Source organism: Piliocolobus tephrosceles, chromosome 15 (genome assembly GCF_002776525.5).
Source record: "Piliocolobus tephrosceles isolate RC106 chromosome 15, ASM277652v3, whole genome shotgun sequence".
In the NCBI taxonomy this organism is placed as follows: Eukaryota; Metazoa; Chordata; class Mammalia; order Primates; family Cercopithecidae; genus Piliocolobus; species Piliocolobus tephrosceles.
Window position 1 is genome coordinate 102,468,837 of NC_045448.1, and position 25,766 is coordinate 102,494,602.

Genomic DNA, 25,766 nt, shown 5'->3' on the forward strand with positions numbered 1-25,766 from the left:
GAAATCCTAACCTCCAATATAATGGTCTTAGGGGTTGTGGCTCTTGGGAGGTGATTCAGTGATGAGGGCTGCCATCTATCAGCCAGGAAGTGGGCCCTCACCAGACACCAAATCTGCTGGCACCTTGATCTTGGATTTCTCAACCTCCAAAACTGTGAGAAATAAATTTCTGTTGTTTACAAGCCACCCTAGTTATGGTATTTGGTTGTAGCAGCCCAAACAGACTAAGACACATGCCTTTTCTATGACTTTGAATAACTCTATACATGATAGTTATTCATTCCTTAAGCTTGTCTGACACAATTTCGTCTAAATCTTGCTTTTGTGATTTTATTGTGCAGAAATCATAATGTAATTAAGCCTCCTCGCCTTTACTCTTGCAAGTCTTTTGGTAATGAACAAGAAAGAGTTCGTCCCATCTTCATTTCTTCTACAAATATTCATTGAATGCCTGCTTAGAGACACTGGAAATACAGCTGGGATCAAAATAATCTCTCTGCCCTCATGGGTCTTCTGTTTGGGTGGGAAACACAAATTGAGTATCAACAAGCAAATCTATACTGGAAGGTCTGGTGGTGATAAAAGCTACCATGGTACAAAGCAGGGTGAGGGGACGGAGAGGAAGGAAGGAGGCGCTGCTTTAGAAAGGCCTCCGGGAAAGGTCACATTTGAACAGAGACCTGAAAGGTGGAGTCGCCAGCTGTGCTGAGTTTTGTTTTGTTTTTTAATTGAACTCATTTATCTATCTTGATTTTATTTTTGGTATATGATATGAAAGAGGGTCTGGTTACATTTTTTTCCATTTGTCTACAATTATCTCAATGCCCTTCCTTCTATTTTCAGACATGTTGTTATGAAGTTGGATCTAATGCTCGGTTCACTAATACATTCCAATGTGCGTATTGTAAATTGCTGTTTTTTGGATAGCCCTTTCCAAAAAAGTTCACCAATTCTTGCTGATTCTTCTGATTTATCCTTTTTGGTCTCAAAATGAACAACTAGCTTCCTGAAAGGCAAACCATGTCTTAACCATCACTGTATCTACAACACCTCCCATAGAGTCTAGTCAAAATAGATGCATAATATGTTTTTGTTGAATGAATGTCAAAACTCATGCAGATGTTTTCCACTCTCATGCAGGCCTCAGAGCACTTCATTCTGTTAAATAGGTCACAAGCAGCAGACAGCTACTCACACCCACTCACAGGCACATCTACTCCTGTCACTGATTTTTAGAAAAACAAAAAACAAAAAAACAGAATATAAGACTCCGGTCCTTTACTACAAAGCCACTATAAATATGGAGCCTTTGGTCGACAACTGAGGCAAAGAACAGAGTCCCTCAAAAAGACACAGCCACTTCCATTAAGAGAGGACATATGGAGTTTGTGTTTGAATTATTTCATTCTGTTTATTTTACTTGGGATAGGATTGAAAATCTTGATGACGAGGCCGTAGCACAGTCAGACCATCGGCTTTTCCAGTTCTGTGTTTGCACCGTCTGTGCATCCATATTCCCCCCAAAACCAAGAAGGCCAGTGCAAGTGGGGCCAGCACAATGCCCCAGGAGAACGTGGAGGAGGCTGTGGGAAGAACAGAGTCACATCAGGAGCTGAACAGTCTCTCACTGTACAAGAAGACAGGGCAATGCAGGTGTACAGGACAAGAACGAAATTGGAGTGTGTTTTTCTTGATAAATGTGCATTGATTTTCAGAAAGCACATCCCTCACAACAACATGGAGGATATTTGAGAATGATGTCTGTGGATTAGAGAAACAAGTAAGATAGGGCAAAATCTGTTAGAAACGTCATAGGGTAAGTGGGCAAGTGCTGAGGGTTAACTTTGTTCCGGCAGTGGGACACTGTGCATTTAAGATGCTGCCTGTTTATGTCTCATTTGCCCAACTGTGACAGAGCCAGGAACAATCTGCCCTTTTCCAATGAGCATGGGTGTCATGAGGATCAAAGGAAGTAGCAAAGGAAAATAAATTTTGAATAATGGAGCTGTAGGGGCCAACATGATTGCTTGGGTCCAGCTATGTTATGTTCTGCTCCTTGGCGTCTCTGTGTTATGAAAATACAGGAAGAGACTCTGAATAAAAAGTTAAAAAGCAAATGTGAAAACAGAGTGTTATCAGACACACTGTTGATGAGACTGGAATCCTGCATTTTTAAGCTATTATTTACCACAATCTGTTTAGTCATCCAGGAATCGACATGACCTCAGCCTGTTGCTCCAGAGAATTCTCACATCTTAAAACCCCACAAAGATTAGAAGTAAGTTCAGCTGTAATTTTCTGGGCAGCTGTTTGAATACACCTCTCAGTCGTGGTGAAAGACTTTCAGCCTGTGTTCCCTGGATCAGTCACAGCCAGCCACATGCAGTGACAAGGCTCATGTTATGGAAAATTTTAAAGGTTCCCAGCATGAGGGCCAGACAAACCACAGGTTCCTTTGGCTCACTAATCTGACCCTGAGAGGGAACATTCTGATTTTTGTGGGTAAATGTGTACAACCACCATCTCTCTCCCAGCCTGCTCATCTGGAAATGATCTGAAACGCCACCCTTCCCATGTGTGCCCTCATTCTCAAACTTCACTGTGAAAAGAGCTTGTTGAGTCACAGGCTGCAGCCTCTCCTTAGGAGAATTTGACAGGGTGGATCTGGAGTAAGTCCAGAGATCGGTGTTTGTAACCAGTGGCTCAGGTGAGTGTAAGGCTGGTGGTGCACAGCGCACAGTTGAAGGAAAGTTGCGTTGGGTGCCATTCTCTGCCCTGAGGCTGGAACGCATCATTAGCTTTCCGGTTTACACTGTGTCTGTCGCTGCCTCCCCAGCAAAACATGGAGACCTGGAGCAATTTGTATTTATGTTATTGCTGTATGATTGTCCAAGAGGCATCACTGAGATTTCAGATGGGAATCACTTTGGCTTGCCTGCCATTAGTTTCAGGCTGTCAACAGAGACTACATTAAAGGCACCTCCCCCTCCTGCTCAACAATTAAACATTGATATGAAATCAATTTAATCAAAAATGATAATGTGGGTTTTCCTCTTCTTCTTTTTGAATGTCCTTAAATGAACGCTGGGTTGATTTGGCTGTAGCCTTGTACCTATTTCTGGTCATACAATGACTTTGACCCTAAAGCTGCCCTGAACCCTGGGTAGCTTCCAATTCTCAGCTCTTGGAGGATGAAATTTCTCATCTTCAGGATAAAGAACAATCCAGCCTCCTCCAGAGGCCATGCAAAGACAGGCGATCAGTGACCCAAGGCAGAGCCACATGCAGACAGAGTGTTTTGAAGTTTACTGTAGAACCATTTTATCTGCTTTTCAAACATCAGCTTGCTATTTAAATTTTTCATTTGAGTATAATCTCCCGAAGTTCATCCTCCACGCTACCAAAAATCTTTTAAAATTGGAGGTTTCTTTTCAGCTCTCCACTAGCAGCCAATGCGAGGGAATCTCTATGGAATCATTTGGAGAACAAGTAGCTTTGTCTAGTATTCACGGAACATTCAACATGTTATATTCTCCTGTAGTGCTCCCCAAAATACATACATACCTTCCTTGACTGTGGTGCGTAGTGTCTGAAAACCCAGGGTATTACGGACAACACATTTAAAATCCATGTTCAAATCCTCTCTTGTGACAGGATCAAAAATCAATGGCACTTCAATGTAGTTCTCATTATTTTCTGAATATTCCCTGAGTTAGAAAACATTCACTTAAATATGTTGTATCAAAGGCAAGCTTGTCTTTCACAATGTAGGCATCTAAACACTCTCCATTAGAAGCACCCATTGCGCTTTTATTGTTTTCAAGTTGCATAAATTAGGAGCACTTGCCACCATACTTGCTATTCATTTGGGACAGTTTCTAAGCCTGTTCCTGAAGGCCTGAGCGTCACTGAAGTTGGTGGTCACTGGTATCAAGCAGTTGTTACACTACAGGGTTAGATAATGGGGAAGTTCATCTTCTAAGTCCCTGAATGAACAACAACAACAACAAAAAAAAAAAAAAAAAAAAAAAACCACAGTCGTGGGAACAGAAACATCTACTTTGAGGAAACTTGAGTCCCTCACCATTAAATCACTTGCATATTGAAGGACAGGGAGTTTCCAGGACTCCAGCCCTCAATGGTGCCATCTCTTCTCATCTCTACTGCTGACTCTCACTCTGGAAACCTGCAGACAGCCCAGGGGAATGGCTCAGGCCAGGATAGCTGCCATTTATAGTGTTAGAGAAATTTGTAGACACCTCACTACTATCTGTTAGTATGAATAAAAACATGGATGAGTGGACCTACTAGGAATATTTTTCTTTTATTTGTAAGGGGAATATAGGTTCCTTTAAGTAAATGGATCGTATGAGTAAGCTGAGATGGGCATTTAGTTGTGGCCAGGTCTTTCGCAATGAGAACTTGCAAGCACATGATTGTGCTAACCACACATAGCTTTTATCCACTAAATTACATCCAGAAAGATCTTTTGTGATAAGTCTCTTTCAAAAAACACAACCATTTGGCAAGCAAAAGCTCAGGCTAATTCAAAGTATCAAAACTGTGATTTTAAAAATACCTTACAATTTGGAACGCTGAATGGTGTCCCTCATTGGCAATGAGTTCCCATTTACAAAAGGTCTGATTGTTCTAGTCTCAGAGTGAGAAAACATTTTCTAGAGATGACTGCTCGTGAGAACTGAATTCTTTCTTCCTTTTATTATCAACCTTCCTTAGAGAGTGTGGCAGCCCACAGCTCCCTGAGAAACGGAAGAGGCACTACAGATCCTGTGGCTGTGTCTCGGGGTCTTTTTAAAGGTTTATGAAAATATTTGACAGTCAGGTTGCAGAGTGGAAAATGGAAAGGTATTAACTCCAAAATACTTTTTTAACTTGCAAAAATAAAAGGATCAATGTTTAATTAAACAGCTACAAAATGCAACATCAATACCAGCATGTCAACTGCAACTCAACTTTTAAGTATTTACAGAGAAGGTTTGATTCTCAAGATGATTTTTAGCAAAACTCAATTTTTTTAATTCTAAACATTCAACAGTTTGGAATCACAAAAAGTTACTTTTAAAGTGGTATGTGGGTCATAGTGATAACTGTCTCCAAAAGGAAGAGTGAAACCCACAGAGGTCTCGACAGAAGACCCTGGCCCACTTACTGGCGCAGCCCCTCGGTCACGCGGCCTCCCGGGTAGGCGCTCTCTATGTGGGTGTCATTGGCCGTCCACCACAGCATGGTGGTTAAGGGCGTGCCGGTTCCCAGAAACACCTTACAGGGGATTGTCAGTCTTGACCCTGTGGACAGCAAGGCACGGCATGTCAACAGCAGAACCAGCACCTCTCATCCATCAGTAAATCTGAGCCCTGAGTCCCTCCTCGGCTTCTCAAACACCCCTCGCCAGCCAATTCTTTCCTTAGTGGAAAATTTAGTTTTCTCAAATGATTCTGTTCACACAGAGCTTCACTGTTTACAAAGTGCCTCTGGTTCCTACAACTGGTCTTCATGGCAGGCGAAAACCAAGAGGCACCTGAAGTTAAATGGCTTCGCCAGGGCCTCTGCGCTCCCAGGGGGCATGCTAAATTCAAGCCGACTTCCTCCGCCACTCACTTCAGTTACCTCAGACAATCCAGATCAATGTGTGGATTCTTTCTCTTTGCCCGAGGCTGGTCTTGGCTCTAATGTTTCTCCTGGGAACCCTCCATTCCCAGATGACTCTGACTGGGGATCAACCCTTCTTAAAAACACTCTATTTTCTATAGCTGGTGCCCTCTGCAGTTGTGCAGGGTGATGTAGTAGGCCCCCCTGCCTCAATCATAGGAAATTATTTTTCTTTTTCATTCACCAAAGAAGAGTAGAAGGAAAAGAAGAAATCCTTCTCACTTGTTTTTTCCTCGTGGGTGATATGCCTCCCTGTGGTGTGTCTTTTAATGCACCTGGTCCCACCACGGGTTGAGAATGCCAGCCCTTCTCCATCCTATGCCACTCCTATGACCTTAAAGATCTTCCTCAGCCATAACAACCTACTAATCAGTGTCACGTGGCCCCACCACCCATTCCAGTGCATTCAAAGCAACTGATTGGGAACTGGGCCTGGGAACTTGGCTGGGAAGCCCCAGGAAGCCAGAACACTGGGGCTCCAGTAGGTATCACCCAGTGTGCCCACTGCCCCAGATTTCCAGGTGGTTGTTCCTAGAGCTGCAGCCATGGGGACTGCTCTGTGGCAGCGGCAACCCAAGTGCCAGCCAGCAGTCCCAGCAACTGCACAAAAGCCCGCCTCCTCTATGGCCTCCAATTCAAATTTAAAATTTAAACCAACACTAAACAAAAGGAAAAAGCAAATAAATTGTTTTTTAAAAGACTCTGCAGCCAGGGTTTCATAAATGAGTATCAGACCTACAAAAACGTTACCCAGAAACAAACTCATAAAAGGGTGCAGGCTTTATAGGTACACAGACCTGAATCTGAACTCCTGCCTGACTCTGAGGGTGGCCCTTTGGCCTCCACTGAGCCACTGTGATGCCCTGGGTGGCTTTTTCCTTTTGGAAAATTGAGGAAATAAAACCTACAGGATCTATGTTGAGATTGAATGGGATCCCATTGAGCATCCTATTGAGAGTAGATGCTCAATAAACATCAATTCCTCCCCACCACTAGCATCAGTAGGTTGTTAGTACAGTACACTTACGTACCCTCACTGGCCACTAGTGTGGACCTGTGCTGGCCAGGATGGACTGCACACATGGGGTGAAAAGCAGAAAGCCCCACTGGTCATTTTCATAGCACCATTCAAGCAGCCTACCAGCTCTTCTGGCAACAAGAAACTGACCACAGCTGAACCCACTTTACAAATGGAGTCTTAGAGAGAGGCAGAGCACCAGCCAAGTTTTGGTGATGTGAATTATTTTAAATACACTGAGGGTGCTGGCTCTGCCTGGGGTTCTTGCTGTTCATCTTCTCACGCAGTTGATAACTGCTGCCAGAACATTCAGATTTTCACATTCATATTTTTACAGGTGGGCTTTGCATGAAGCAAAGTATACCTGTTTTCAGATTATGCCATTTCTAACGAAACTGGCCAAAGGGAAATATTCCCTCACATTTGTTATTCCAGCCTCACATACTGGAGTTCTAAGGTCTCCACCCAGGCACACTGCACCCAGATATGGTCAGCAGACACGAGGGTTCCAAGCCCCCTGCACCCCACAGGTGCATGGAATGGTCCTCGCGGGCCTTACCCAGAGAAGCCGATATGGTCTTGAGGGGGGAAATGATCACAGGAATGGTCTCCTCTTTTTTTTCTGAGAAAGATGTAAGGAAAAGAGATTCCATTAGGAAAGCCTTCATTTGACGCTGTGGTTCAAGTCATTGTTTGGCTAATCAACTAAGTTATCCTTTCCAGTACGGTCAGTCATTATGAGAGTCAGCCTTTGTCTGGCAAAGGAAACAGGCTCTCTACAAAATCGAGCATCCCTGGCCAATGACTTCCCAGCAGAGAGATTACTGGAAGAGGCCACAGCTAAACACACATTCCGCTGACAGGAGGTCTTTGGTCCTTGCTCTATGATAAACAATTAACCATTTCCCTCCCAGACTTCCTGAACACAATCTTAAGAGTCATGTTTACAAGGTCCACGAGATAGGATTTCCCCGAAACTCGATCCGACCTAAAACATCTTCTCCACCTCTCCAAAGTGCCTGCCACAAAATACTCAAGATTCAGTTTTCTAGAAAAGGCACAGGGCTCAAGAACCACCTATTTGGATGACTAGTGTGTAACCTGGCCTCGGCCACAGAAGTCTTGCTAATTGAAGAGATAAACTCTTTAGCGAGGCAGAAGTGGATCTCCAAGGGATTAGAGCCAATGTAAAGAAACCAGGCAGCCGGGTGCAGAGGCTCACGCCTATAATCCTAGCACTTTGGGAGGCCGAGGAGGGTGGATCACGAGGTCAGGAGTTCGAGACCAGCCTGAACTCCTGTTGAGTGAACTCCTCACCCAACATGGTGAAACCTCGTCTCTACTAAAAATATGAAAATTAGCCGGGCGTGGTGGCACACGCCTGTCATCCCAGCTACTCAGGAGGCTGAGGCAGGAGAATCGCTTGAACCTGGGAGGTAGAGGTTACAGTGAGCTGAGATCATGCCACTGCACTCCAGCCTGGGTGACAGAGCGAAACTCCGCCTCAAAAATAAGCAAAACAGACACCTGGGGGGGGAGGGCTGTGAGTTGTCTCCACGACGGGTCTCATCATCCTCACTTTCACTAAACAGCATTTGAAATCCTGACATGAGTACACATTAGACAGCATGGCAGGACAGCCCGAGGGGCAGACGCCTTCTCGACCACGGCCAGACACCTTTTCCTCCCCTCAAAGTCTCACGGTGCCCTGTGGAGCTGGGGCATCCAGGGAGAGAAAGAAGCCTCCAGGATCTCAGTGCTTCTTAGACTTGAGGGTCCCCAGCATCACCTGGGGGCTTGTGAGACACAGATGGTAGCCCCCAGACTCCAGTTTCAATCAGTAGGCCTGCACGGAACCTGAGATTTGCATGTCTGTTGAGTACCCAGGTGGTGCCGCCCTGCTGGCCCAAGACCACCCCTTGCGAGCCACTGAGGATCACAACACAGAAAGGCATGTAGGGCGGCTGCCCCCTAGTGTTCCTGCGCAGTATCGCAGAGACAGGACCGTGCCGGTCCAAGGAAATGCTGGGGAGGCCTCAGTCACTGGCCTGTCCAGGAACAAGGAGCTGATACGAACGAATCCTTACAGGACTGTTAAACAAACACAACCAGGACACTTCAGTCCGTGGAAGAACGCGGTGAAACTGAATCTCTGGATTCTCTGTGAGAAAGATATCTTTTCCCCTCACAGACCAATTATTTAAACTTGGTGTGTCTCCAAAGCTCTCTGAAATCCCCTCAAAAGACCCCAGTTGTGTTCATTATTCAGTATAAAAAACAAAGAATTGTGGCCCACTCTCCAAGGCAAAGTCCAAGATTTACACATGGTTATACCTGGCTCCATGTCCAGCACACAGTTGGTACGGTGTAAATGTTGAACAAATGTGAAATAATAGCCAATACTGCTCAAAACACCATTTTCAAATGAAACTCATTTTAATCAATGGCAGCTCTGACTATTTGAAATATCACTATTAAGGGCAGCTAGATCCACCTTAGGGAAGACAAATAAAAAGCGATTTCCACTGGATATGCAAGGCATGGCCCTCTGGTTAGAATACCCAATAAAATCTAAGTATCCTAAAATTAATACATAAAGTTATGACACGTGGTGACCTCCAGCCCTATAGGTGCAAAGATTCACATGACACTTTCCAAGGAGAACTTCCAAGGAAGCCACTGCTTGACTCTCTTGAGTGGTGTGTTTTAGCCTCCATCTTGCAACCCTGTGAACTGCCCAATTCATTTACCTTTCCTCAGATCAACACCCTGATTTATACCTTTCAAAGTACAACGCACGTCTTATTAACCTGATGCTTCAGGAGACTTGATGGATCTGTCTTCCCTTATCCTTCATTTCAAAGACCTGCAAGGAATTGTACGTGCACCCTCATTTGTTCTCTGCATGCTTGTTATTGAACCAGGATAGATGGATGCCTCAATGGCAAGTACTTACTCTTGATGCGTAGCTCAATACTCCTAGTGATGTTGTATTGCTGGCCTTCATGGGCAAACGTCAGGACACAGCGGTAATAGCCCGCATCTTCCAGGGCCACATCATGTACCAGTAAATGAGTGGTCCCCCTCACACTTAGAAATTTCTCATTGTCTTTATCCAAAAGAAGAGAATCCTTAAGGGAAAATGTTTTTTTAAGTTGACATTATACCAATATACATCTCAAAGGCTATGAATTGCATCATCATTATCAACCAATGTTGGATTTGCAATCCAAGAATTGCCCTGGTATTTACTTTGCCAATTTGGTACTTTGGGCCTCCTTTTGACTGTATTATTAGGGGTGGGAATTTGTTAACATATAAAACCAATAAAATTGCTAGATTTGGTTAACTACAATAGTTAGAGCGTATTTGTCTAGGCCCAATGGGAGAAAAAAGAGACTAACTCTTCTCTGACAAAGTAAGTCATCTAAAATACAAATATGTTTATGTCCTGACTGCTACCTTCAGGCCTTAGGAAGTATCTCGGAAGAGCACTAAAAATAGTCATGATGGACTGACCAACAATGCTCAGAAGAGATGACGTTGCAGTAATTACTTTAAAAAGCATTTCAATTTTGTGAGTCAGCAACAGAAAAAATTCTGTTATAAGAAAAACTAAATAGGGGAAACGAATCCACACTTTTTATATGGACACAAGGTTCTCTGGGGTCTCTGTAGAACAGAATCCTCAAGATCAAGGCCTCCAGGAAATAGAAAGAGCTGAATGGAATTTCTAAAAACACCCTAATGAGCACGCAATGTTCTCAGGGACATCGCTTTCAAAATCATGCTTAGTCAAAGTTTGCAACAGTCAAATATAACCTTGTGTCACTTCAGAGTCCTACTCTGAATGAGAACACAGATAAAATGGAAATTGTCACATGGCTCATGGAGTACCACTTTAAAACATATTTAATTAAAAGGAGGTATTTCATTGATCTAAGTATGAGTAGTCAAATATGAAAAATGCCAAATAGGGCCCAGCACCACAGTCGTTCCAGTGGTGTATGGGAATTGACCTCCTGGGTTTGAGTTTTGACTTCACCATCTACTGGCTGTATGATCTTGGGAACATCCTTATGGGTCCTTATCTGTAAAAAAGGGGGATATTTACAGTTCCTACTTCACTGGGTTGCATGTAAGGGAGTTTAGAACAGGCTTGGATATAATACATGCTCAGTAATATGTAGATTATTATGAAGTGAATAAAGATTACTAAGCATCACCATAACATCTTTGTCCATGCACATTTATTGAGCACCATTTATATGTCAAGCACTGCACTGGGTGCTTCATACACATCATTCCATTTAAACTTTGAAACAATCCCAGGTGGTGAAAGTTATTAATTGCCACTTTACAGAGGAAACAGGTTCGAGAGGTGGAGTCACTCTGCCAAAGCTGCATAACAGATCAGAAAAGGAACAGAGTTTCAAACCCAGACCCATTGACGCCAGAGCCTGTGCTCTTTCCTCTCCCGGTTAAACCTTTCATTTGTCCTCTTTATGCTTTTCCAAACCAAAAGAGAATGCATTCTAGGCTGGGCTTGATGGCTCACACCTATAATCTCAGCACTTTGGGAAGCCGAGGTGGGAGGACCACTTGAACCCAGGAGTTCGAGACCAGCCGGGCCAACATGGTGAGACCCCATCTCTATTAAAAAGAGAGAGAATGCATTCTAGAGCTCAGCCAGCTTATTCATAGGTGCTGGCTACTTTTCTCTACTTTCAGAAAATCATTTCAAAGTTTCTAATATTAAATCAATATCCTATATAGAGATCCTGTAGTTACAATACCAGTCAATCACTTAACCTGTTGTCGATTAAAGGGTTAATTCCCATTAATGGTTAAGCCAATAACTGTACTTTTCAGTATCAATCTAGGGTCTCTATCAGGAGTTGACCAGCGTTTTCAGGAAAGGGCCAGATAGGAAGTATTTTGGACCTTGGAGTCTGCAGGGTCTCCATCACAGCTAAGCAGTGCAAAAGCAGCTACAGACAGTACCTAGATAAGAGGATGTGGCTGTGTCCAGTGAGACTTAATTTAATTAATTTATTTTTTAATTAATTAATTAATTTAATGACCCTGAAATTTAAATTTTATGTGGTTTTCACATCATAAAATATCCTTCTTTTCCTTTTTTTCCAACATTTAAAAAAGCGGTAACTATCCTTGGCTTGTGAGCCATTCAAATCCAGGAGACAACTTGATTTCAGGGCCTAGCCATAGTTTTCCAACCCCTGGTCTACATAAGCAATAGCTGATGGCAAGATCTGATGTTCTCACTAGGAGCAATGAGCACATCAAATAACATCTATTCAACCAGACAAGGGAGCAAATTGTGTCCATATTTACTCCCTTAACAAAAAAGTTTGTTACCATGTGCTTTTTTTTTTTTTGAGTTGGAGTCCTGCTCTGTGTCCCAGGCTGGAGTGCAATGGCACAATCTTGGCTCACTGCAACCTCCACCTCCAGGGTTCAAGTGATTCTCCTGCCTCAGCCTCCCAAGTCGCCAGGATTACTGGCACCCACCACCACGCCCTGCTAATTTTTGTATTTTTAGTAGAGATGGGGTTTCAACATGTTGGCCAGTCTGGTCTCGAACTCCTGACCTCAGGTGATCTACCTGCCTCAGCCTGCCAAAGTGCTGGGATTACAGGTGTGAGCCACCACGCCCAGCCGTCATGCGCTTTTTTAAAAAACCCCTTTAATATGTCTACAAAATTGTTACGTAAACTTTTTTCTACATTTTTATAGACAAATTACAGTAAAAAGTTATTTCCTTCAGCTGTTATAAACTCTGTCTTCAGAAATCACTATTTCAAGCACCTTTACCCAACCCACATAAGGACTAATAGAACATATTAATTATGGCCCTTTTAAATTCTTTAAAATACAGTCATCCTTCAGTTTCTTTGGGCGATCAATTTCAGGAAATATCCCCCACAGGTGCCAAAACGCAGATGCTTAAGTGGTTTATATAAAATGGTGTCATCTGTGCATATAACCTACGGACATCCTCCCATACTTTAAGTTATCTCTAGATTACTGGTAGATTACTAATACAATATAAATGCCATATATAAATACAGTCATGTGTCGCTTAACAATGGGGATAATTCTGAGAAACAAGTTAAGTGATTTCTTTGTTGTGTGAACGTCATAGGGAGTACTCACACAGGCCTAGAGGGTAGAGCCTCCTACACACCTAGGTGACAAGATTCAGCCTGTTGCTTCTGGGCGACAAACCTGTACAGCATGTTACTGTCCTGAATATTGTAGGCAATTGGAGCATAGTGGTCAGTTTTTGTATATATAAACATGTCTAAACATAGAAAGGGCCATGTTTTGCACTATGATGTTGAGATAGCTGTGACGTCACTAGGCAATAGAAATTTTTCAGCTCCATTGTAATCTTACAAGACCACCATTGTACATGCAGCCCATTGTTGACTGAAACATTGTCATGCAGCACGTGACTGTAGTTGATGCACTGTATTGGTTTCTTATTTGTATTATTTGTATTGTATTGTTATTTTATTTGTTGATTTGTTTATACTTTCAATCCGAGGTTGGTTGACTCCCAGGATGTGGAACTCATAGATATGAATGGCAAACCATGTGTGTGTGTTTGTGTGTGTGTGTGTGCACTGTCCTCAGAAAATTGATATTTTATGTCTTTCCTATATGGTTAATAAAAAAAGAAAATACATTTTAGTAAAATGGTATTTTTTAAAGCTGTACCTTGTACCATTGAATCTTCACGTCAGTTTTGTCACGGGTGAATTCACTCAGGTCAGGGCACACTAATACCCCAGAGGTTGACAAGGTTAAAATTTGTGGGTATGAGATGAACGGCAGGGAAGCATCTGTATTCTCAAAAACTCTGAGCTCAATGGACACTTTGTCACAGTAAGAGGCATTTCTGATTTAAAAGGAGAAAAAGAGATAAATGAGAAGGCAAAATAAAAGTAAACTAAACGAAATTAGGCATCATTTCCCCAATTCTATTAAAATCTGCATCTGCATTTTCCAGATTAGTACAGATTGTTTCCTGACATAAGATGGTTCAACTTAGGATTTTTTGACTTTACAATGCTGCAACACAGTAAGCATTCAATAGAAACCCTACTTCAGTACAGTATTCAATAAATCACATGAGATATTCAACACTTTATTACAAAATAGGTTTTGTGTTAGATGACTTCGCCCAGCAGTAGGCTAATGTAAGCATTCGCAGTCCATTTAAGGAAGGCTAGGCTAAGTTGTGATGCTCGGTAAGTTAAGTGCATCAAGTACATTTCTGACAACAGTATTTCCAACTTACAATGGGTTTACTGATATTTACGCATTGTAAGTCAAGGAAAATCTATATTGCAATACTTTTTGAACCCTTGGGGGGCAAAAAGTGTCATAACATAATTGTACAGAAAAAACATGTTCTGTGTTTTTCACAAAGGTCTGTCTATAAGCCCAATTCTAATGCCACCAAGGTTCATCAAGAAATTCCCAAGTCCCCTTCAAAAGGGCTTATGCCTTCCAGGTTCTGGAGCTCCTTGAGCCCAGTCCCCGCATACTCCAACTTCATGATCCAGGAAACCATATCCACATGAAGAAATTGTTTCCCAAGAGCTGCTGTTTCCGTAAAAAAGAGTATTTGTTTTGCTCCTTTGGGTAATGATTTATCAACTGAAGTCTAGTTTTAGAAAACTGCTGGAAACTTAGTATAAGACCCATAAAAGATTTTTGTAATACTGCATGGGGAAATTAACTTGGTAAGTTTGCTTTATTATTCTTATCATTATTATTATTTTACTAGCCTAATCATTATTTCAATGCCATAATTCTGTCAAGACCTTAGAGCTGGAAAAATGGGGAGAGGAAAAACCTTTCTGGAAACTTGGGGAAAATGGATAGAGGACAGAAAACAGTAATTAAAACTACTTTTTAAGTAGAAAAATATAAAAATATAATTATCTCAGCTAAATCTCTGGCTACCTAAGACACATGAGACTCTGACATAGAAAATGAGGATGTCTTACATATAGGGGTAAAAATTAGTTGCACAGCAAAATCTAAACCATCCATATCCAAACAAGTAACAAAATGTAAAAAAAAAAAAAAAAGTGAAAGAAATGTGTTAAAAGCTTACCGCTTGAAAGTAAAAAGAATTAATTTAAATATATGAGGCCAATGTGTGTATTATATTTAGCTTAAAAAAGGAAAATAGATGAACAAATATTATATTTTATGCATAAAGAAATACAGAATGTTAACTCTCACCTTGAAAAATGCATAATCTCACTGCATGTTGAATAAAGGCAGCTGAGGACAAATCTAAAGACCAGGGCCTACTTGAATAACAGTCACACAGCAGGTAGCCTACAGGGAGTAGATGTAGGCCAGGCCCTGTGCTGTGAACTTTGCACATGTTATTTCATTTATAGTCCAGCCACCATGAAGTAGGAATTACTATTACATCATTTTTATATGAAAAAAGTTAGGTGTACAGAAATTAAGTGGGCTATACAGCCACAAAGAGGTCAAACCAAAATGGGAAGCCCAGCAAGGCTCTGGGAAAACCCATAAATCAGAGCACTATCTTCAGAAACCAAGCTTAGTAGACATATTGAAAGTCACAACGCTGTTCACATTATTGATCTGGTAATTCCCCTTGAGCGAGAAACTTCATGAAAATAACTCAAAAGAAAGAGAAGGGTGGGGGGCAATTTGATCACCACTTGCATTCCCCATGTAGTGTGGCACCCCCATGGCAAAAGTATGACAGTCATTAGTAGTGCTGCTCACCAAATAGGCCTGGTTCTCCCCATTCTGAGCACATGGGGTAGCACATGTCCTCATCCCCACTATGGGTGGGTGCAGTTATATGGCTCTTCCCAGCTCACGAGTTGTATGTGTGACCCTTCTACATGGAAGTTGTAATGGCCATGAGAGCCCTCCAAAGCAGGCTTCCTTCTGCTCTAGCAACCAACCAACAACATTTGAAATAGTAACCGTGACTGCTCCTTCAGCCTGAGTCCCTGAGTGTGTGCAAACCCACAGCAGACCTGTTAAATAAGCTGTTGTTATTTTAAGCCACTGAGATTTGGGAGCTGTTTGTTACAGCAGCATAACCTTGTCTGCCTATTCTTTCTTTTTCTTTTCCTTCTCTTTCTTCCTTCCTTCCTTTCTTCCTTCCTTCCTTTTTTTTTTTTTTTTTTTTTTTTTTTGCTGTGATACAAAGTAAGGTGTTTATTTGCAGAACACCAAGCAAGGAGGCCCAGGCAGCTACTGCTCAAATCCCGACCTCTCTGATGGCTTGCATTCTTGCCTACTCTGACTCACCATGTGGGTTCTAGATCACAAGATCTTAAACAATCATGGGAACAGGGCAGTCTCTTGCCTCATGACTATCAATGCTAAAGAGTATTATGGCAACTGCTGGTGATTCTCACTTGATTAGAACCCCAATCTTACAGCTGACAAAGAGTATTAGAGGTCAGCCAGGTAAACCTTCCCATGATGCAAAGAAAGTTTGACACACACTGGGATTTCCCCTGACCCCTCAATCTCTGCTCTTTTTTTTTCCTACAAAAATTGATCGTAAAAACAAACTTTAGGACAAACACGACTCAGCTCACATCTCCCTGATTTTTGCACAGTCTCACTTTCAGTAGTCATGCGGATTGCCTTTTGGGAAGGACAGGGAATTCTTATGTATATATTGACCACCTTCCACGGCACGTCCCACACTAGCTCCTTCACAAGCTGTGATCTCACATAACCCTCTCAACAAACTTCTTTACAGGGGAGAAAACTAACACCCATAAAAGTCAAGTGATAAGCCCAAGGTCCCACCAGATAGGAAGTAAGAGAGCTAAGATTCCCATCTGTCTTTCTGACTTCAGGTTTCATGTTTTCTTACTACACTGTGAAGTTTTCCTAGTAGTGCTCATTAGAGAAAATTAGAATTTTTACTGTGAAAAAGAAAGAAGAAACATGCATTTATAGCTATTGTAAAACCAGACATCCACATTTTCCTAGCATAAGAATAGGATATGATTTGCCTGTTTTTTAGGCAAGGTTCAATTGCTTATAGTTGGGGCTAAGCATATGGATAGTAGTGTCAAGCTGGGTTTGATTTGAAAAGATTCTCAATTTCACACACACACACACATGCACACACACACACACACACACACACAGAGGGCACCCTCCACCTCATATCTCCTCCCACAGCCCACATCCCCTGCCACACACACACCTAGCCTAGGACTGAGGCTGATGTGACCTGAAATTTTTTCCATTCACCAGTAATTCCTTTGTGCTAAGAATGTCACTTCTCTGGTTCTTTTTCTAAATATACATATTCCTGGGTACAGTTCTTCTTAAGTCAAATGAGTTTATGAAACCTGGAGACTCTGAAGCCAGCTGGTGGAAGGAACAAGCAGAGCCTTTGGAGGAACAGAAGAAGCAGCTGAAGACAGAGGCCAAAACACTAGTTCCCAATCAAGCCGAGGGTTGTCTTAGTTCAGAAGAACGAAGCCAAGAAACTTTTTAAGATCACCAACACTAGGCCTAAAACTTCATCCATCAAGAAGCAGTAGGACATGTCAAGACCATTCAATGGGGAAAGGACAGTCTTTTCAGCAAATAGTATTGGAGAAACTGGATATCCACACGCAAAACAATGAAGCTGGACCCTTACCTAACACCATATTCAAAAATTAACTCAAAATGGATCAAAAAACACAACGTGGCCAGGCGTGGTGGCTCGCACCTATAATCCCAGCACTTTGGGAGGCCGAGGTGGGTGGCTCACGAGGTCAGGAGATCGAGACCATCCTGGCTAACACGGTGAAACTCCATCTCTACTAAAAATACAAAAAATTAGCCAGGCGTGGTAGTGGGCACCTGTAGTCCCAGCTATGCAGGAGGCTGAGGCAGGAGAACGGCGTGAACCCAGGAGACAGAGCTTGCAGTGAGCCGAGATCACGCCACTGCACTCCAACCTGGGCGACAGAGCAAGAATCCGTCTCAAAAAAACAACAACAACCGACAAACAAACAAAAAAAAAAACCTTAAGATCTAAAACTATAAAATTCTTAGAAGAAAACAAAGGAGAAAATCTTCATGACATTGGATTGGGCAATGATTTCTTAACACTAAAAGAACAGGCAATAAAAGAAAAAAAAATAGATAAACTGGACTTGATCAAAATTAAAACCTTTTGTGTAACAAATGACACTATGAACAGAGTGAACATGCAACCTAGACAACAGGACAAAATATTTCTAAATATATGTCTGATAAGGCAAGGGGTTAATAACCAGGAAATGTAAAGAACTCCTACAACTCAACAACAGCAAAATTCAGTTTTTAAAGTGGGCAAAGGACTTGAGTAGACATCTCCAGAGAAGATGCACAGATGGTTAATAAGCACATAAAAAGATGCTCAGCATCACTAATCATTAGGAAGATGGAAATCAAAGCCACAATGAGAGACCCCTTCACATGCATTAGGATGATTATTATCAAAAATAACAGAAAATAACATGTGTTGGTGAGTACGTACAGAAATTGAGTTTGGGCACTGTTGGTGGGAATGAAAAATGGTACAGCCACTATGGAAAACAGTATGGTAGTTCCTCAAAATTAAATATAGAATTAACAGATGATCCAGTAGTTCCTCTTTGGGGTCTATACCCAGAAGAACTGAAAGCAGAGATTCGAACAGATATCTTCACATCCATGTTCTTGTTGGATTCACAATAGCTGAAAGGAGGAAGCAAGCCAAGTGTCCCTGGATGGATAAATAGATAACAAAATGTGGTACATACATAAAATGGAATAATAATATTCCACCTCATAAAGGAAGGAAACTCTGACTCATGCTACAATATGAACAAACTTTGAAAACATTATGCTAAGTGAAATAATTCAGTCACAGAAAGACTGATTCCACTTAAAGGATTTAAACGAGGTACCTGGAATAGTCAAAATCACAGAGTCGGAGAGCAGAATGGTGGTTGCCTGGGGCTGGAGAGACAGGGAAAGGGGAGTTATTGTTTAATGGGTTCAGAGTTTCAGTTTGTGAGGATGAAAAAGTCCTAGAGATGGATAGTGGTGATGGTCCCCTGATCTGTACACTAAAAAATGTTTAAGATGATAAATTTTTTGTTATGTGTATTTTTCTACAGTTAAAGGGGAAGAAAGCAATAGGGCAAAGAGGGAGGAGGACTGGACCCAGTAGTCAGTAGACTTGGGCTCCAGAGTCAGCTCTACCACATACCACCTGGGGAACTTTCCAAGCCAGCTTGGTTCCCTCATCCTTACAACGAGCAGTTGGACTAATTTAATCCTAAGGTCTTACCCAGCTCTAAAATCCTATTCAGAGTAAAATCCTATTCTATGTCTATTTCTTGGTTCCTTACCATGCGCTTCAACAGTGAACAACATAGACCAAGTCCCTGCCCTCGCAGAGTTTGCATTCTAATGGGGTAGACGAACATTAAATATGGTAACACACACAAATGTGTCAGATGAGAAAATTCTATCCCAAGGAAACTACAGCAGGGTAAGGAGAGAGTGACAGAGGGAAGGGTCAGCTAAAATGGCTAGGGACGTTGTCTCCAAAGAGGTGGCATTTAAGCAAAGACTAAATGGAGAGAGAATGAGACTGTAGGGTTGTGGGGGTATGTCAGGAACAGCAAGGGGGATGCAATGTGGATTCACTGGATTTGTATTTTGTACACTGGATTCTGAGATCCAGATCATGACTGAAGACCCTCACAAGCCTCCATCCTGCCAGGATCCCCTCCCCAGCACTGCACAGAGAGGCTTACCTAGTAGTGCAGATGTAGGTGCCAGAGTCCTCCTGCAATGCTGGCAGAAGCCACAGAGCACCGTCCTGGGCCCACATCCGTGTCTCTTCTTCTCCTGGGATCATCCTAGCAGAGTCATTTTTATGCCATGTCAGGTTGATGTGGGGGCTGACAGAGGCCCACAACCGGTAGGGCACCTGGGGGCACCTCAGGGCCACAGGCTCCCCTTCCAGCCTGAACTCCCGCTTGTAATGCCTCCCACGAAACCGGCAGCTTCTGGCAGCCCCTGAAGGACAGAGAGCCCATGGTCAGGCTTTGGGTCCAAAACTTGCTCAGATGGTAAAACCTCCCTGGACCCAGGACAAATCCTGATTCTGGCAGGGAGACCTGGAGCACATTAGAGGAAGATGTCATTTGTCCCTAACAAAATGACCTACACCTTTACTATCAAACTCCCTCCCTACCCCATTATTATGCTTTCAAAATTTCCAAATAACAAGTTCAGTGCTACTATCCGTTCCAACTTACATTTGTGAAGAAAGTTAAATCAGGTTTCTATGGTGACAAAAAATTAAAGATTAAAAACTATGGCCATATTTTTCACTTGCTGACTTCTCATCATTAAAATTAGATCTGAGCTGAGTTCAGATGGTAAAAGCTTAGTTCTGGCGTATTGTGTGGTTAAACTCCAAAGGCAACTTTGTTAAGGGCAAACACTTCACTTCTTCAGTTTGCTCTTTGACAAGCACATTCGCACTGTGCTTTTCTTTTTTTTTTTTTAATTTTTCCTTTTTTATTTTATTTATTATTATTATTGTTTGAGACAGGGTCTCACTGTGTTGCCCTGCTGGAGTGGAGTGATGCAGTCTCCACTCACTGCAGCCTCAACCTCCATGGGCTCAAGCACTCCTGTTGCCTCAGCCTCCGGAGTAGCCGGGACTACAGGCACGCACCACCACGCCCAAGTAATTTTCTTTTTTTTTTTTTTTTTTTTTTTTTTGAGACGGCGTCTCGCTCTGTCGCCCAGGCTGGAGTGCAATGGCGCGATCTCCGCTCACTGCAAGCTCCGCCGCTTCCCGGGTTCACGCCGTTCTCCTGCCTCAGCCCCCCGAGAAGCTGGGACGCCCGGCTAATTTTCTTGTATTTTTTACTAGAGACGAGGTTTCACCATGTTTACGAGGATGGTCTCCATATCCTGACCTCGTGGCCCGCCTGCCTCAGCCTCCCAAAGTGCTGGGATTACAGGCGTGAGCCACCGCACCCGGCCTTTTTTTTTTTTTTTTTTTTTTTTCATATGTGGAGACGTGGGTATCTCTGTGTTGCCCAGACTGGTCTCAAACTCCTGGGCTCAAGCAATCCACCCGCCTAGGGCTCTCAAGGACTAAGATTACAGCCGGGAGCCACCGAGCTCGGCCCACACTTTGCTTTCTGACAAAAAACTTCGCTAGATAACAGCTTTCCCCAGAGAAGCCGCAGTTCTGACAAAAAAACTGCACTAGATAACAGCTTTCCCCAGGGAAGCCGCAGTTCTGACAAAAAACTTCACCAGATAACAGCTTTCCCCGGGGAAGCTGCAGGCAAGTCTTTTTGCATCTGAAGGGTTTACTTCTTACCTGTGTGCGCCGCAGGCTGAAGGGTGAAGGCAGAAACTCCCATTACCAACACGTACAAGCGGAACATGGCTCCAGACAACTTCCGGAGGACACAGGAAGTGGAGGACTGCGGCCCTGCACTACGTGGCCTAAGGGAGGAAACAAGAGGTGTCACCAGGAAACAAGAACCCTGCAGAGAGGATCCCTTGAAGATGTGGTAGGAGCAGGGTCTGGAGGCTTCACGGGATGATAGAAACCGTTTTGCCTACTCTGTTTAAGAAGAAAATTCAAAATTTTTGGATTTGTTTCTCTGCAGCTATATTCACTGAACATATCTAAAGTCAAATCCCTGTAGCACCTAGAGGCATGCTTGGCAGAGGGGTTCCACCCCTTAAGCTGTTGTCTCTGCAGAGACCTGCCTTAGCCATTCCTGCCCCTTGGCCAGAGATGCTGTTTCCTCAGCTAAGGCCACTGCCCATGCCCTCTCTGCTCGGACTTCACTTTCGTGGTGAGGTCTCCCTCACCTCCCTGTCTAAAATTGCACCACATTTAATCCCAATACTCGGTGTTTTCCTTTCCTTCCCTGTCATTCTCTACGGCATTCATCATCAGCCTTGTCTCCCCTCTCCGAAATTCAGGCTCCACGGGTGGAAGGACTGTGAAAGGAACATAAAGACTTGGGACCCCCAGTTCACTCTGCCAAAAGGAAAAACTTAAGCTGAAAGCTGAGTCCTACAAGAAGCTGCCTTTCCTTCTGTTCCTAAGCAGACAGCTACAGGTAAAAGATTTTAAAAACCCTCCACAGGTAGCCACTCTATGTTCACCTCATGTAAAGAGCAGATTTACTGAGTACAAGGGGAATATAACTGACTATTCCCTACCTGTTTCTTTTCCCTTGCAACATGTGGATTCAGTAATGACCACACCCTCCCTCTCTCACCTCCAGCCTGCTTTTCAATAGGGGAAAACCTTTACATATTGAAGCCCTACAAATCATCTTTGGAGAAAGGCACAGACCACAGACTGTTTTTTCTATGATTCCATGTTTTTTCTCCTGGGGATTGTCCTTAACCTTGGCAAAATAAGCTTCTAAATTATTAAGACTGTTGGATACTTTTTGATTGACGGAACCCTGCTTTATCTTATTCACAGTTATATCCTTAACTCCCATTTTTTGAATGAATGAATGAATGAGTGAGTGAATGGATCACTGGAAGCCCAAGGGTCCTCCTATTTCACTTGTCAGAGAATTTTCCCTATATCCCCTATGGATTGGCTCCTATTTTACATACAATTCTGACTTGCTGGAGGGATTCGATGTCTTGCTAACACCCTGGTCTACAGCATCCCAGGGAGAAAAGCAACATGAAATCCAACACAGAAATAACTTATACGAGTTTATGAAGCACTCCTCCCCCAGTCCCCCCAAAGACTGGAGTGTCAGATGCCCTCCTTGTCTCCCTGAGGACCTTCTCACACTAACACAAGTATCCCCTGTGTCTGCTAACCATGGCTACAACGACGCTGCTTAACAAACCAACGACCCCAGAACTGAATGGTGTGAAACAACAGTCATTCACTCTTGCTCACAAGTCTGTGGGAAAGATGGCAGTTGGTTAACCTAAACTAGGCTGGGTTAGGCCTGGCTCTGAGCTGCAGATGGGGTCCGAGTCTGCTCTGTGGGTGTCTCATCCTCCTTGGACCAGTAAGCTTCCTGGGAGATGATCCTCTTTGGGGATGGTGAAAATGGAAACAGTGCAGCCAAAAGCACACACCAGGCCACACGGGGAACTAGCTCACTCCTGTCAGCCCACATTCCGTTCGCCACAGCAAGTCAACGCCCCACCCAGTCATCAGCAGGGCGGGAAGTGGGAGCGGTCATGCCAGCTGCCATGCTTGACTCTTCTGGCTCCACAAGGATGGTGACAACCTTGGGGCAGAGCCCTGGTCTTGCTCACCGCCCTCATGGCCCACACACCAGAACATACCGGGGAATGTTTATGACTGAAAGTCCTCCCATGGCAGGAGTTGTGAACGAATCCAGGGGAAAAATTCCCAGCCACATTTTCCTTGAGTTGTTCCCTGCTCCTGGCACAGATATCTCTGGGAATGACTTGCAGTAAACCCAGGGTGGCATTGAGGAACCGACCCTCGCACTCCAGAAACCCTCCCTCGTGAGTGGGGCACCTTGAGTCAAAAGACTCAGAGTTACAGTCTGAGCTCCCCGTTCTGGTAACCTGAGATATTCCCCTCAGCTCTGTATCTCGCCTGGAGCTTTCTCCCTTAAACTCTCTGTTTCCACACAATACTATTCTTCACAAGTTTCTGAAGCACAAATAGTTCCTGTGACTTTACCCCTAACCACACTGTCAGGTTTGCCAGATGAAGGTCACATAAACATCCACCAAGCTGCTGTGTCCTCCTTGGACATGCATTAGCTTCTCACATCCCCAACTATACTGGTCCAAGCCAGACTCACTAGTGCTCCAGTAAGGACATGAAAGAAGTAGGAATTAAATACACTGTAGCTAACCAATACCACGTATCGGGATAAGTAAATGAAGTCAAAGTTGGTGTTGTAGGGACTAGTGTAATAGCAACAGCTATTGTACCAAATATTGAACATTCGTTCTTGTATTTTATCCCCACAAAGTGAGTATCATGCTGATTTTACAGAGGATGTATTATAAGAGTTCAAAGAGGTTAAGAGGCCTGGCCGAGATCTTACAGCTAGTAAGCAGACGTTGAAATTTAACCCCAGCACTGGTGATTCCAAGGCCCTTGCTCTTTGAAAATGCACCTTCTATGACAGATGTTGCTAGTTTCTTCTCCCAATATCTGTCATCCCTGCGTCCCCAATAATAGAACCCCCAAATCTTACCTGGGCACATGGCCCTCTAGACACAAAGACATTTCCCATCATCCCTTGCAACATGAAGTGACCATGTGACAAAATGTGGGTCAATGAGATGTGAGTGGAAGTGTCATGTGATCCCCCCGGGTGGTCTCCACTAATCTTCCTTCCTCCTGTTCTGTGTGGATGTGGTGGCTGGATTGTGGTCACCATCGTGAACTGCAAGGTACAGACCACTCACTGAATGCAATAGGGCAGTAAGAGGGGAACCTGAGTCCTTGGTGGCTTCATGAAGTCGGCCACCATCCTGGACTACCTTTTTTATGTGTCCAGGCTTTCTGTCACGCACACCGAGCCTACTCCCAATATATTCTTTATCCAGAGTTTATAAAAAGATCCCAGGGGAAGGAGCCCTGCCAGGTACTGTTAGGCATTGTGTTCTCACAGTCTTCTTTCTGATACTCAACTATTTCAAGTAAACAGTTCCTGCTGGTTGACTCTAAAAGTCACTGTGACTCAAAGTCAGGAGCTGACGTGCAGCCTCCCCTCGGATGAAAGCACCCCACTATGCTCACGTTCTCTCAGGTTCAGGCTTATGGTAATTATGGGAAGGTTTGTTACCATGTTTAAAATTACTTTGACACCAGAAAGTCAGGCTGTGCCATTCAGGATCAGTCAGTAGCTAACGCTTCACAGAGCTATGGAGCTGAAGAGTCTTTGAGAAATCTAATGAAGTCTCTCCTTTCTATAGGTAAAGTGAGTTTCAAGTTAACTCTCTTCTTCAAATCATATGGCTGGTGGGTGAGAAGATGTATTTCAACAAGGACCCTGTTCCAATGGAATGAATCCCAAAATGCTGTCCTCCTCCAGTAACTGCCAGCCCCATGCACCCCCACCCCCATCTCTAGCCAAGGGAATTGTCTTGGTTTCTCTCCCTGGACTCGGGCAAAAGAGCTGCTTTACCGTGACTTCTTCAGGAAGTGGCTGCAGAAAAGTAAACCACAAACACATAGTAGTGACAGTTTTCAACAATCAAAACCTCAGTAAAAGGTTGGAACCAAAATTGCTGTAGTGTGGGAAACAGTAAATTTTTGGCAGGCCCAGAGGGGAAAACAAATTGTTTTTGCAGAAGTTTGCAGCAAAACACTATTCTCCTAGCCTACTTTCTTTAAATGAGTTTTTAAATCACAGACAACTTACATTTCTGCTGGAATCTGAGTTGACCTTCTTACTGGAAGAAAGAGATTTCAAGGGCAACTCCTTCCAAGTATTTGAGTTAGAATTCTTTTTTTTTTTTTTTTTTTTTTTTTTTTTGTCAAATAACCATGTTTCACCACATTCAACATGAGAAAACAGAGGCGTATGATGAAAAGCAGGACCAGGCATAAGAAAAAGACAAAAATGTGTGAAGTGTGAAAGGAAGGTAAAACAATGCTGGAAGGTAGAAAGAGCTGATGGCACAGCCCTGAGTTGGACAGGTGGTACAGCACGCACTGAGGCCCAGGTAACCGTTACCTGCCCTTGATTCCCAGCTGTCTGCAGCTTCCGGTCATAGACAGTACATATAGCCTAAAAGGACGTAAGTGTTTACTCCACCTTTTCATTTAAGTTTTTAAAATTACAAAAAGACTGAAAAGTTGAAAGCATACTATGACAAATGCAAGTATATATTTCACTAGATTCGCCGTTGCTCACATTTTGCTGCATTCGCTTTATTCTCATTCTCTCTCCCTCTTTTTCTCTCTCTATATACACACAGGCACATAGACATAGACATAGACATAGACATAGACATAGACATAGACATA

At 43.2% G+C, this 25,766-nt stretch overlaps 1 protein-coding gene across 6 annotated transcripts in view; it reads right to left on the reverse strand.

Moving 5' to 3' along the window:
* Positions 1-1,385: 1,385 nt before the first annotated feature.
* Positions 1,386-25,766, reverse strand: part of IL1R2 (interleukin 1 receptor type 2) — a 34,729-nt gene continuing 10,348 nt past the window's right edge. For 5 of the 6 annotated variants that reach the window (XM_023211347.1, XM_023211343.1, XM_023211346.1 and 2 more), the window contains 8 exons: positions 21,126-21,253; positions 19,534-19,798; positions 13,433-13,613; positions 9,645-9,819; positions 7,248-7,310; positions 5,171-5,306; positions 3,565-3,707; positions 1,386-1,583 (listed from right to left, as the gene is read on the reverse strand). In XM_023211347.1, the coding sequence (XP_023067115.1) occupies positions 1,417-1,583; positions 3,565-3,707; positions 5,171-5,306; positions 7,248-7,310; positions 9,645-9,819; positions 13,433-13,613; positions 19,534-19,798; positions 21,126-21,192 (1,197 nt within the window). In that variant the 5' untranslated portion in view covers positions 21,193-21,253 and the 3' untranslated portion in view covers positions 1,386-1,416. The remainder of the gene's footprint in view (positions 1,584-3,564; positions 3,708-5,170; positions 5,307-7,247; positions 7,311-9,644; positions 9,820-13,432; positions 13,614-19,533; positions 19,799-21,125; positions 21,254-25,766) is intronic. The other variant, XM_023211344.2, reaches the window with a different exon arrangement.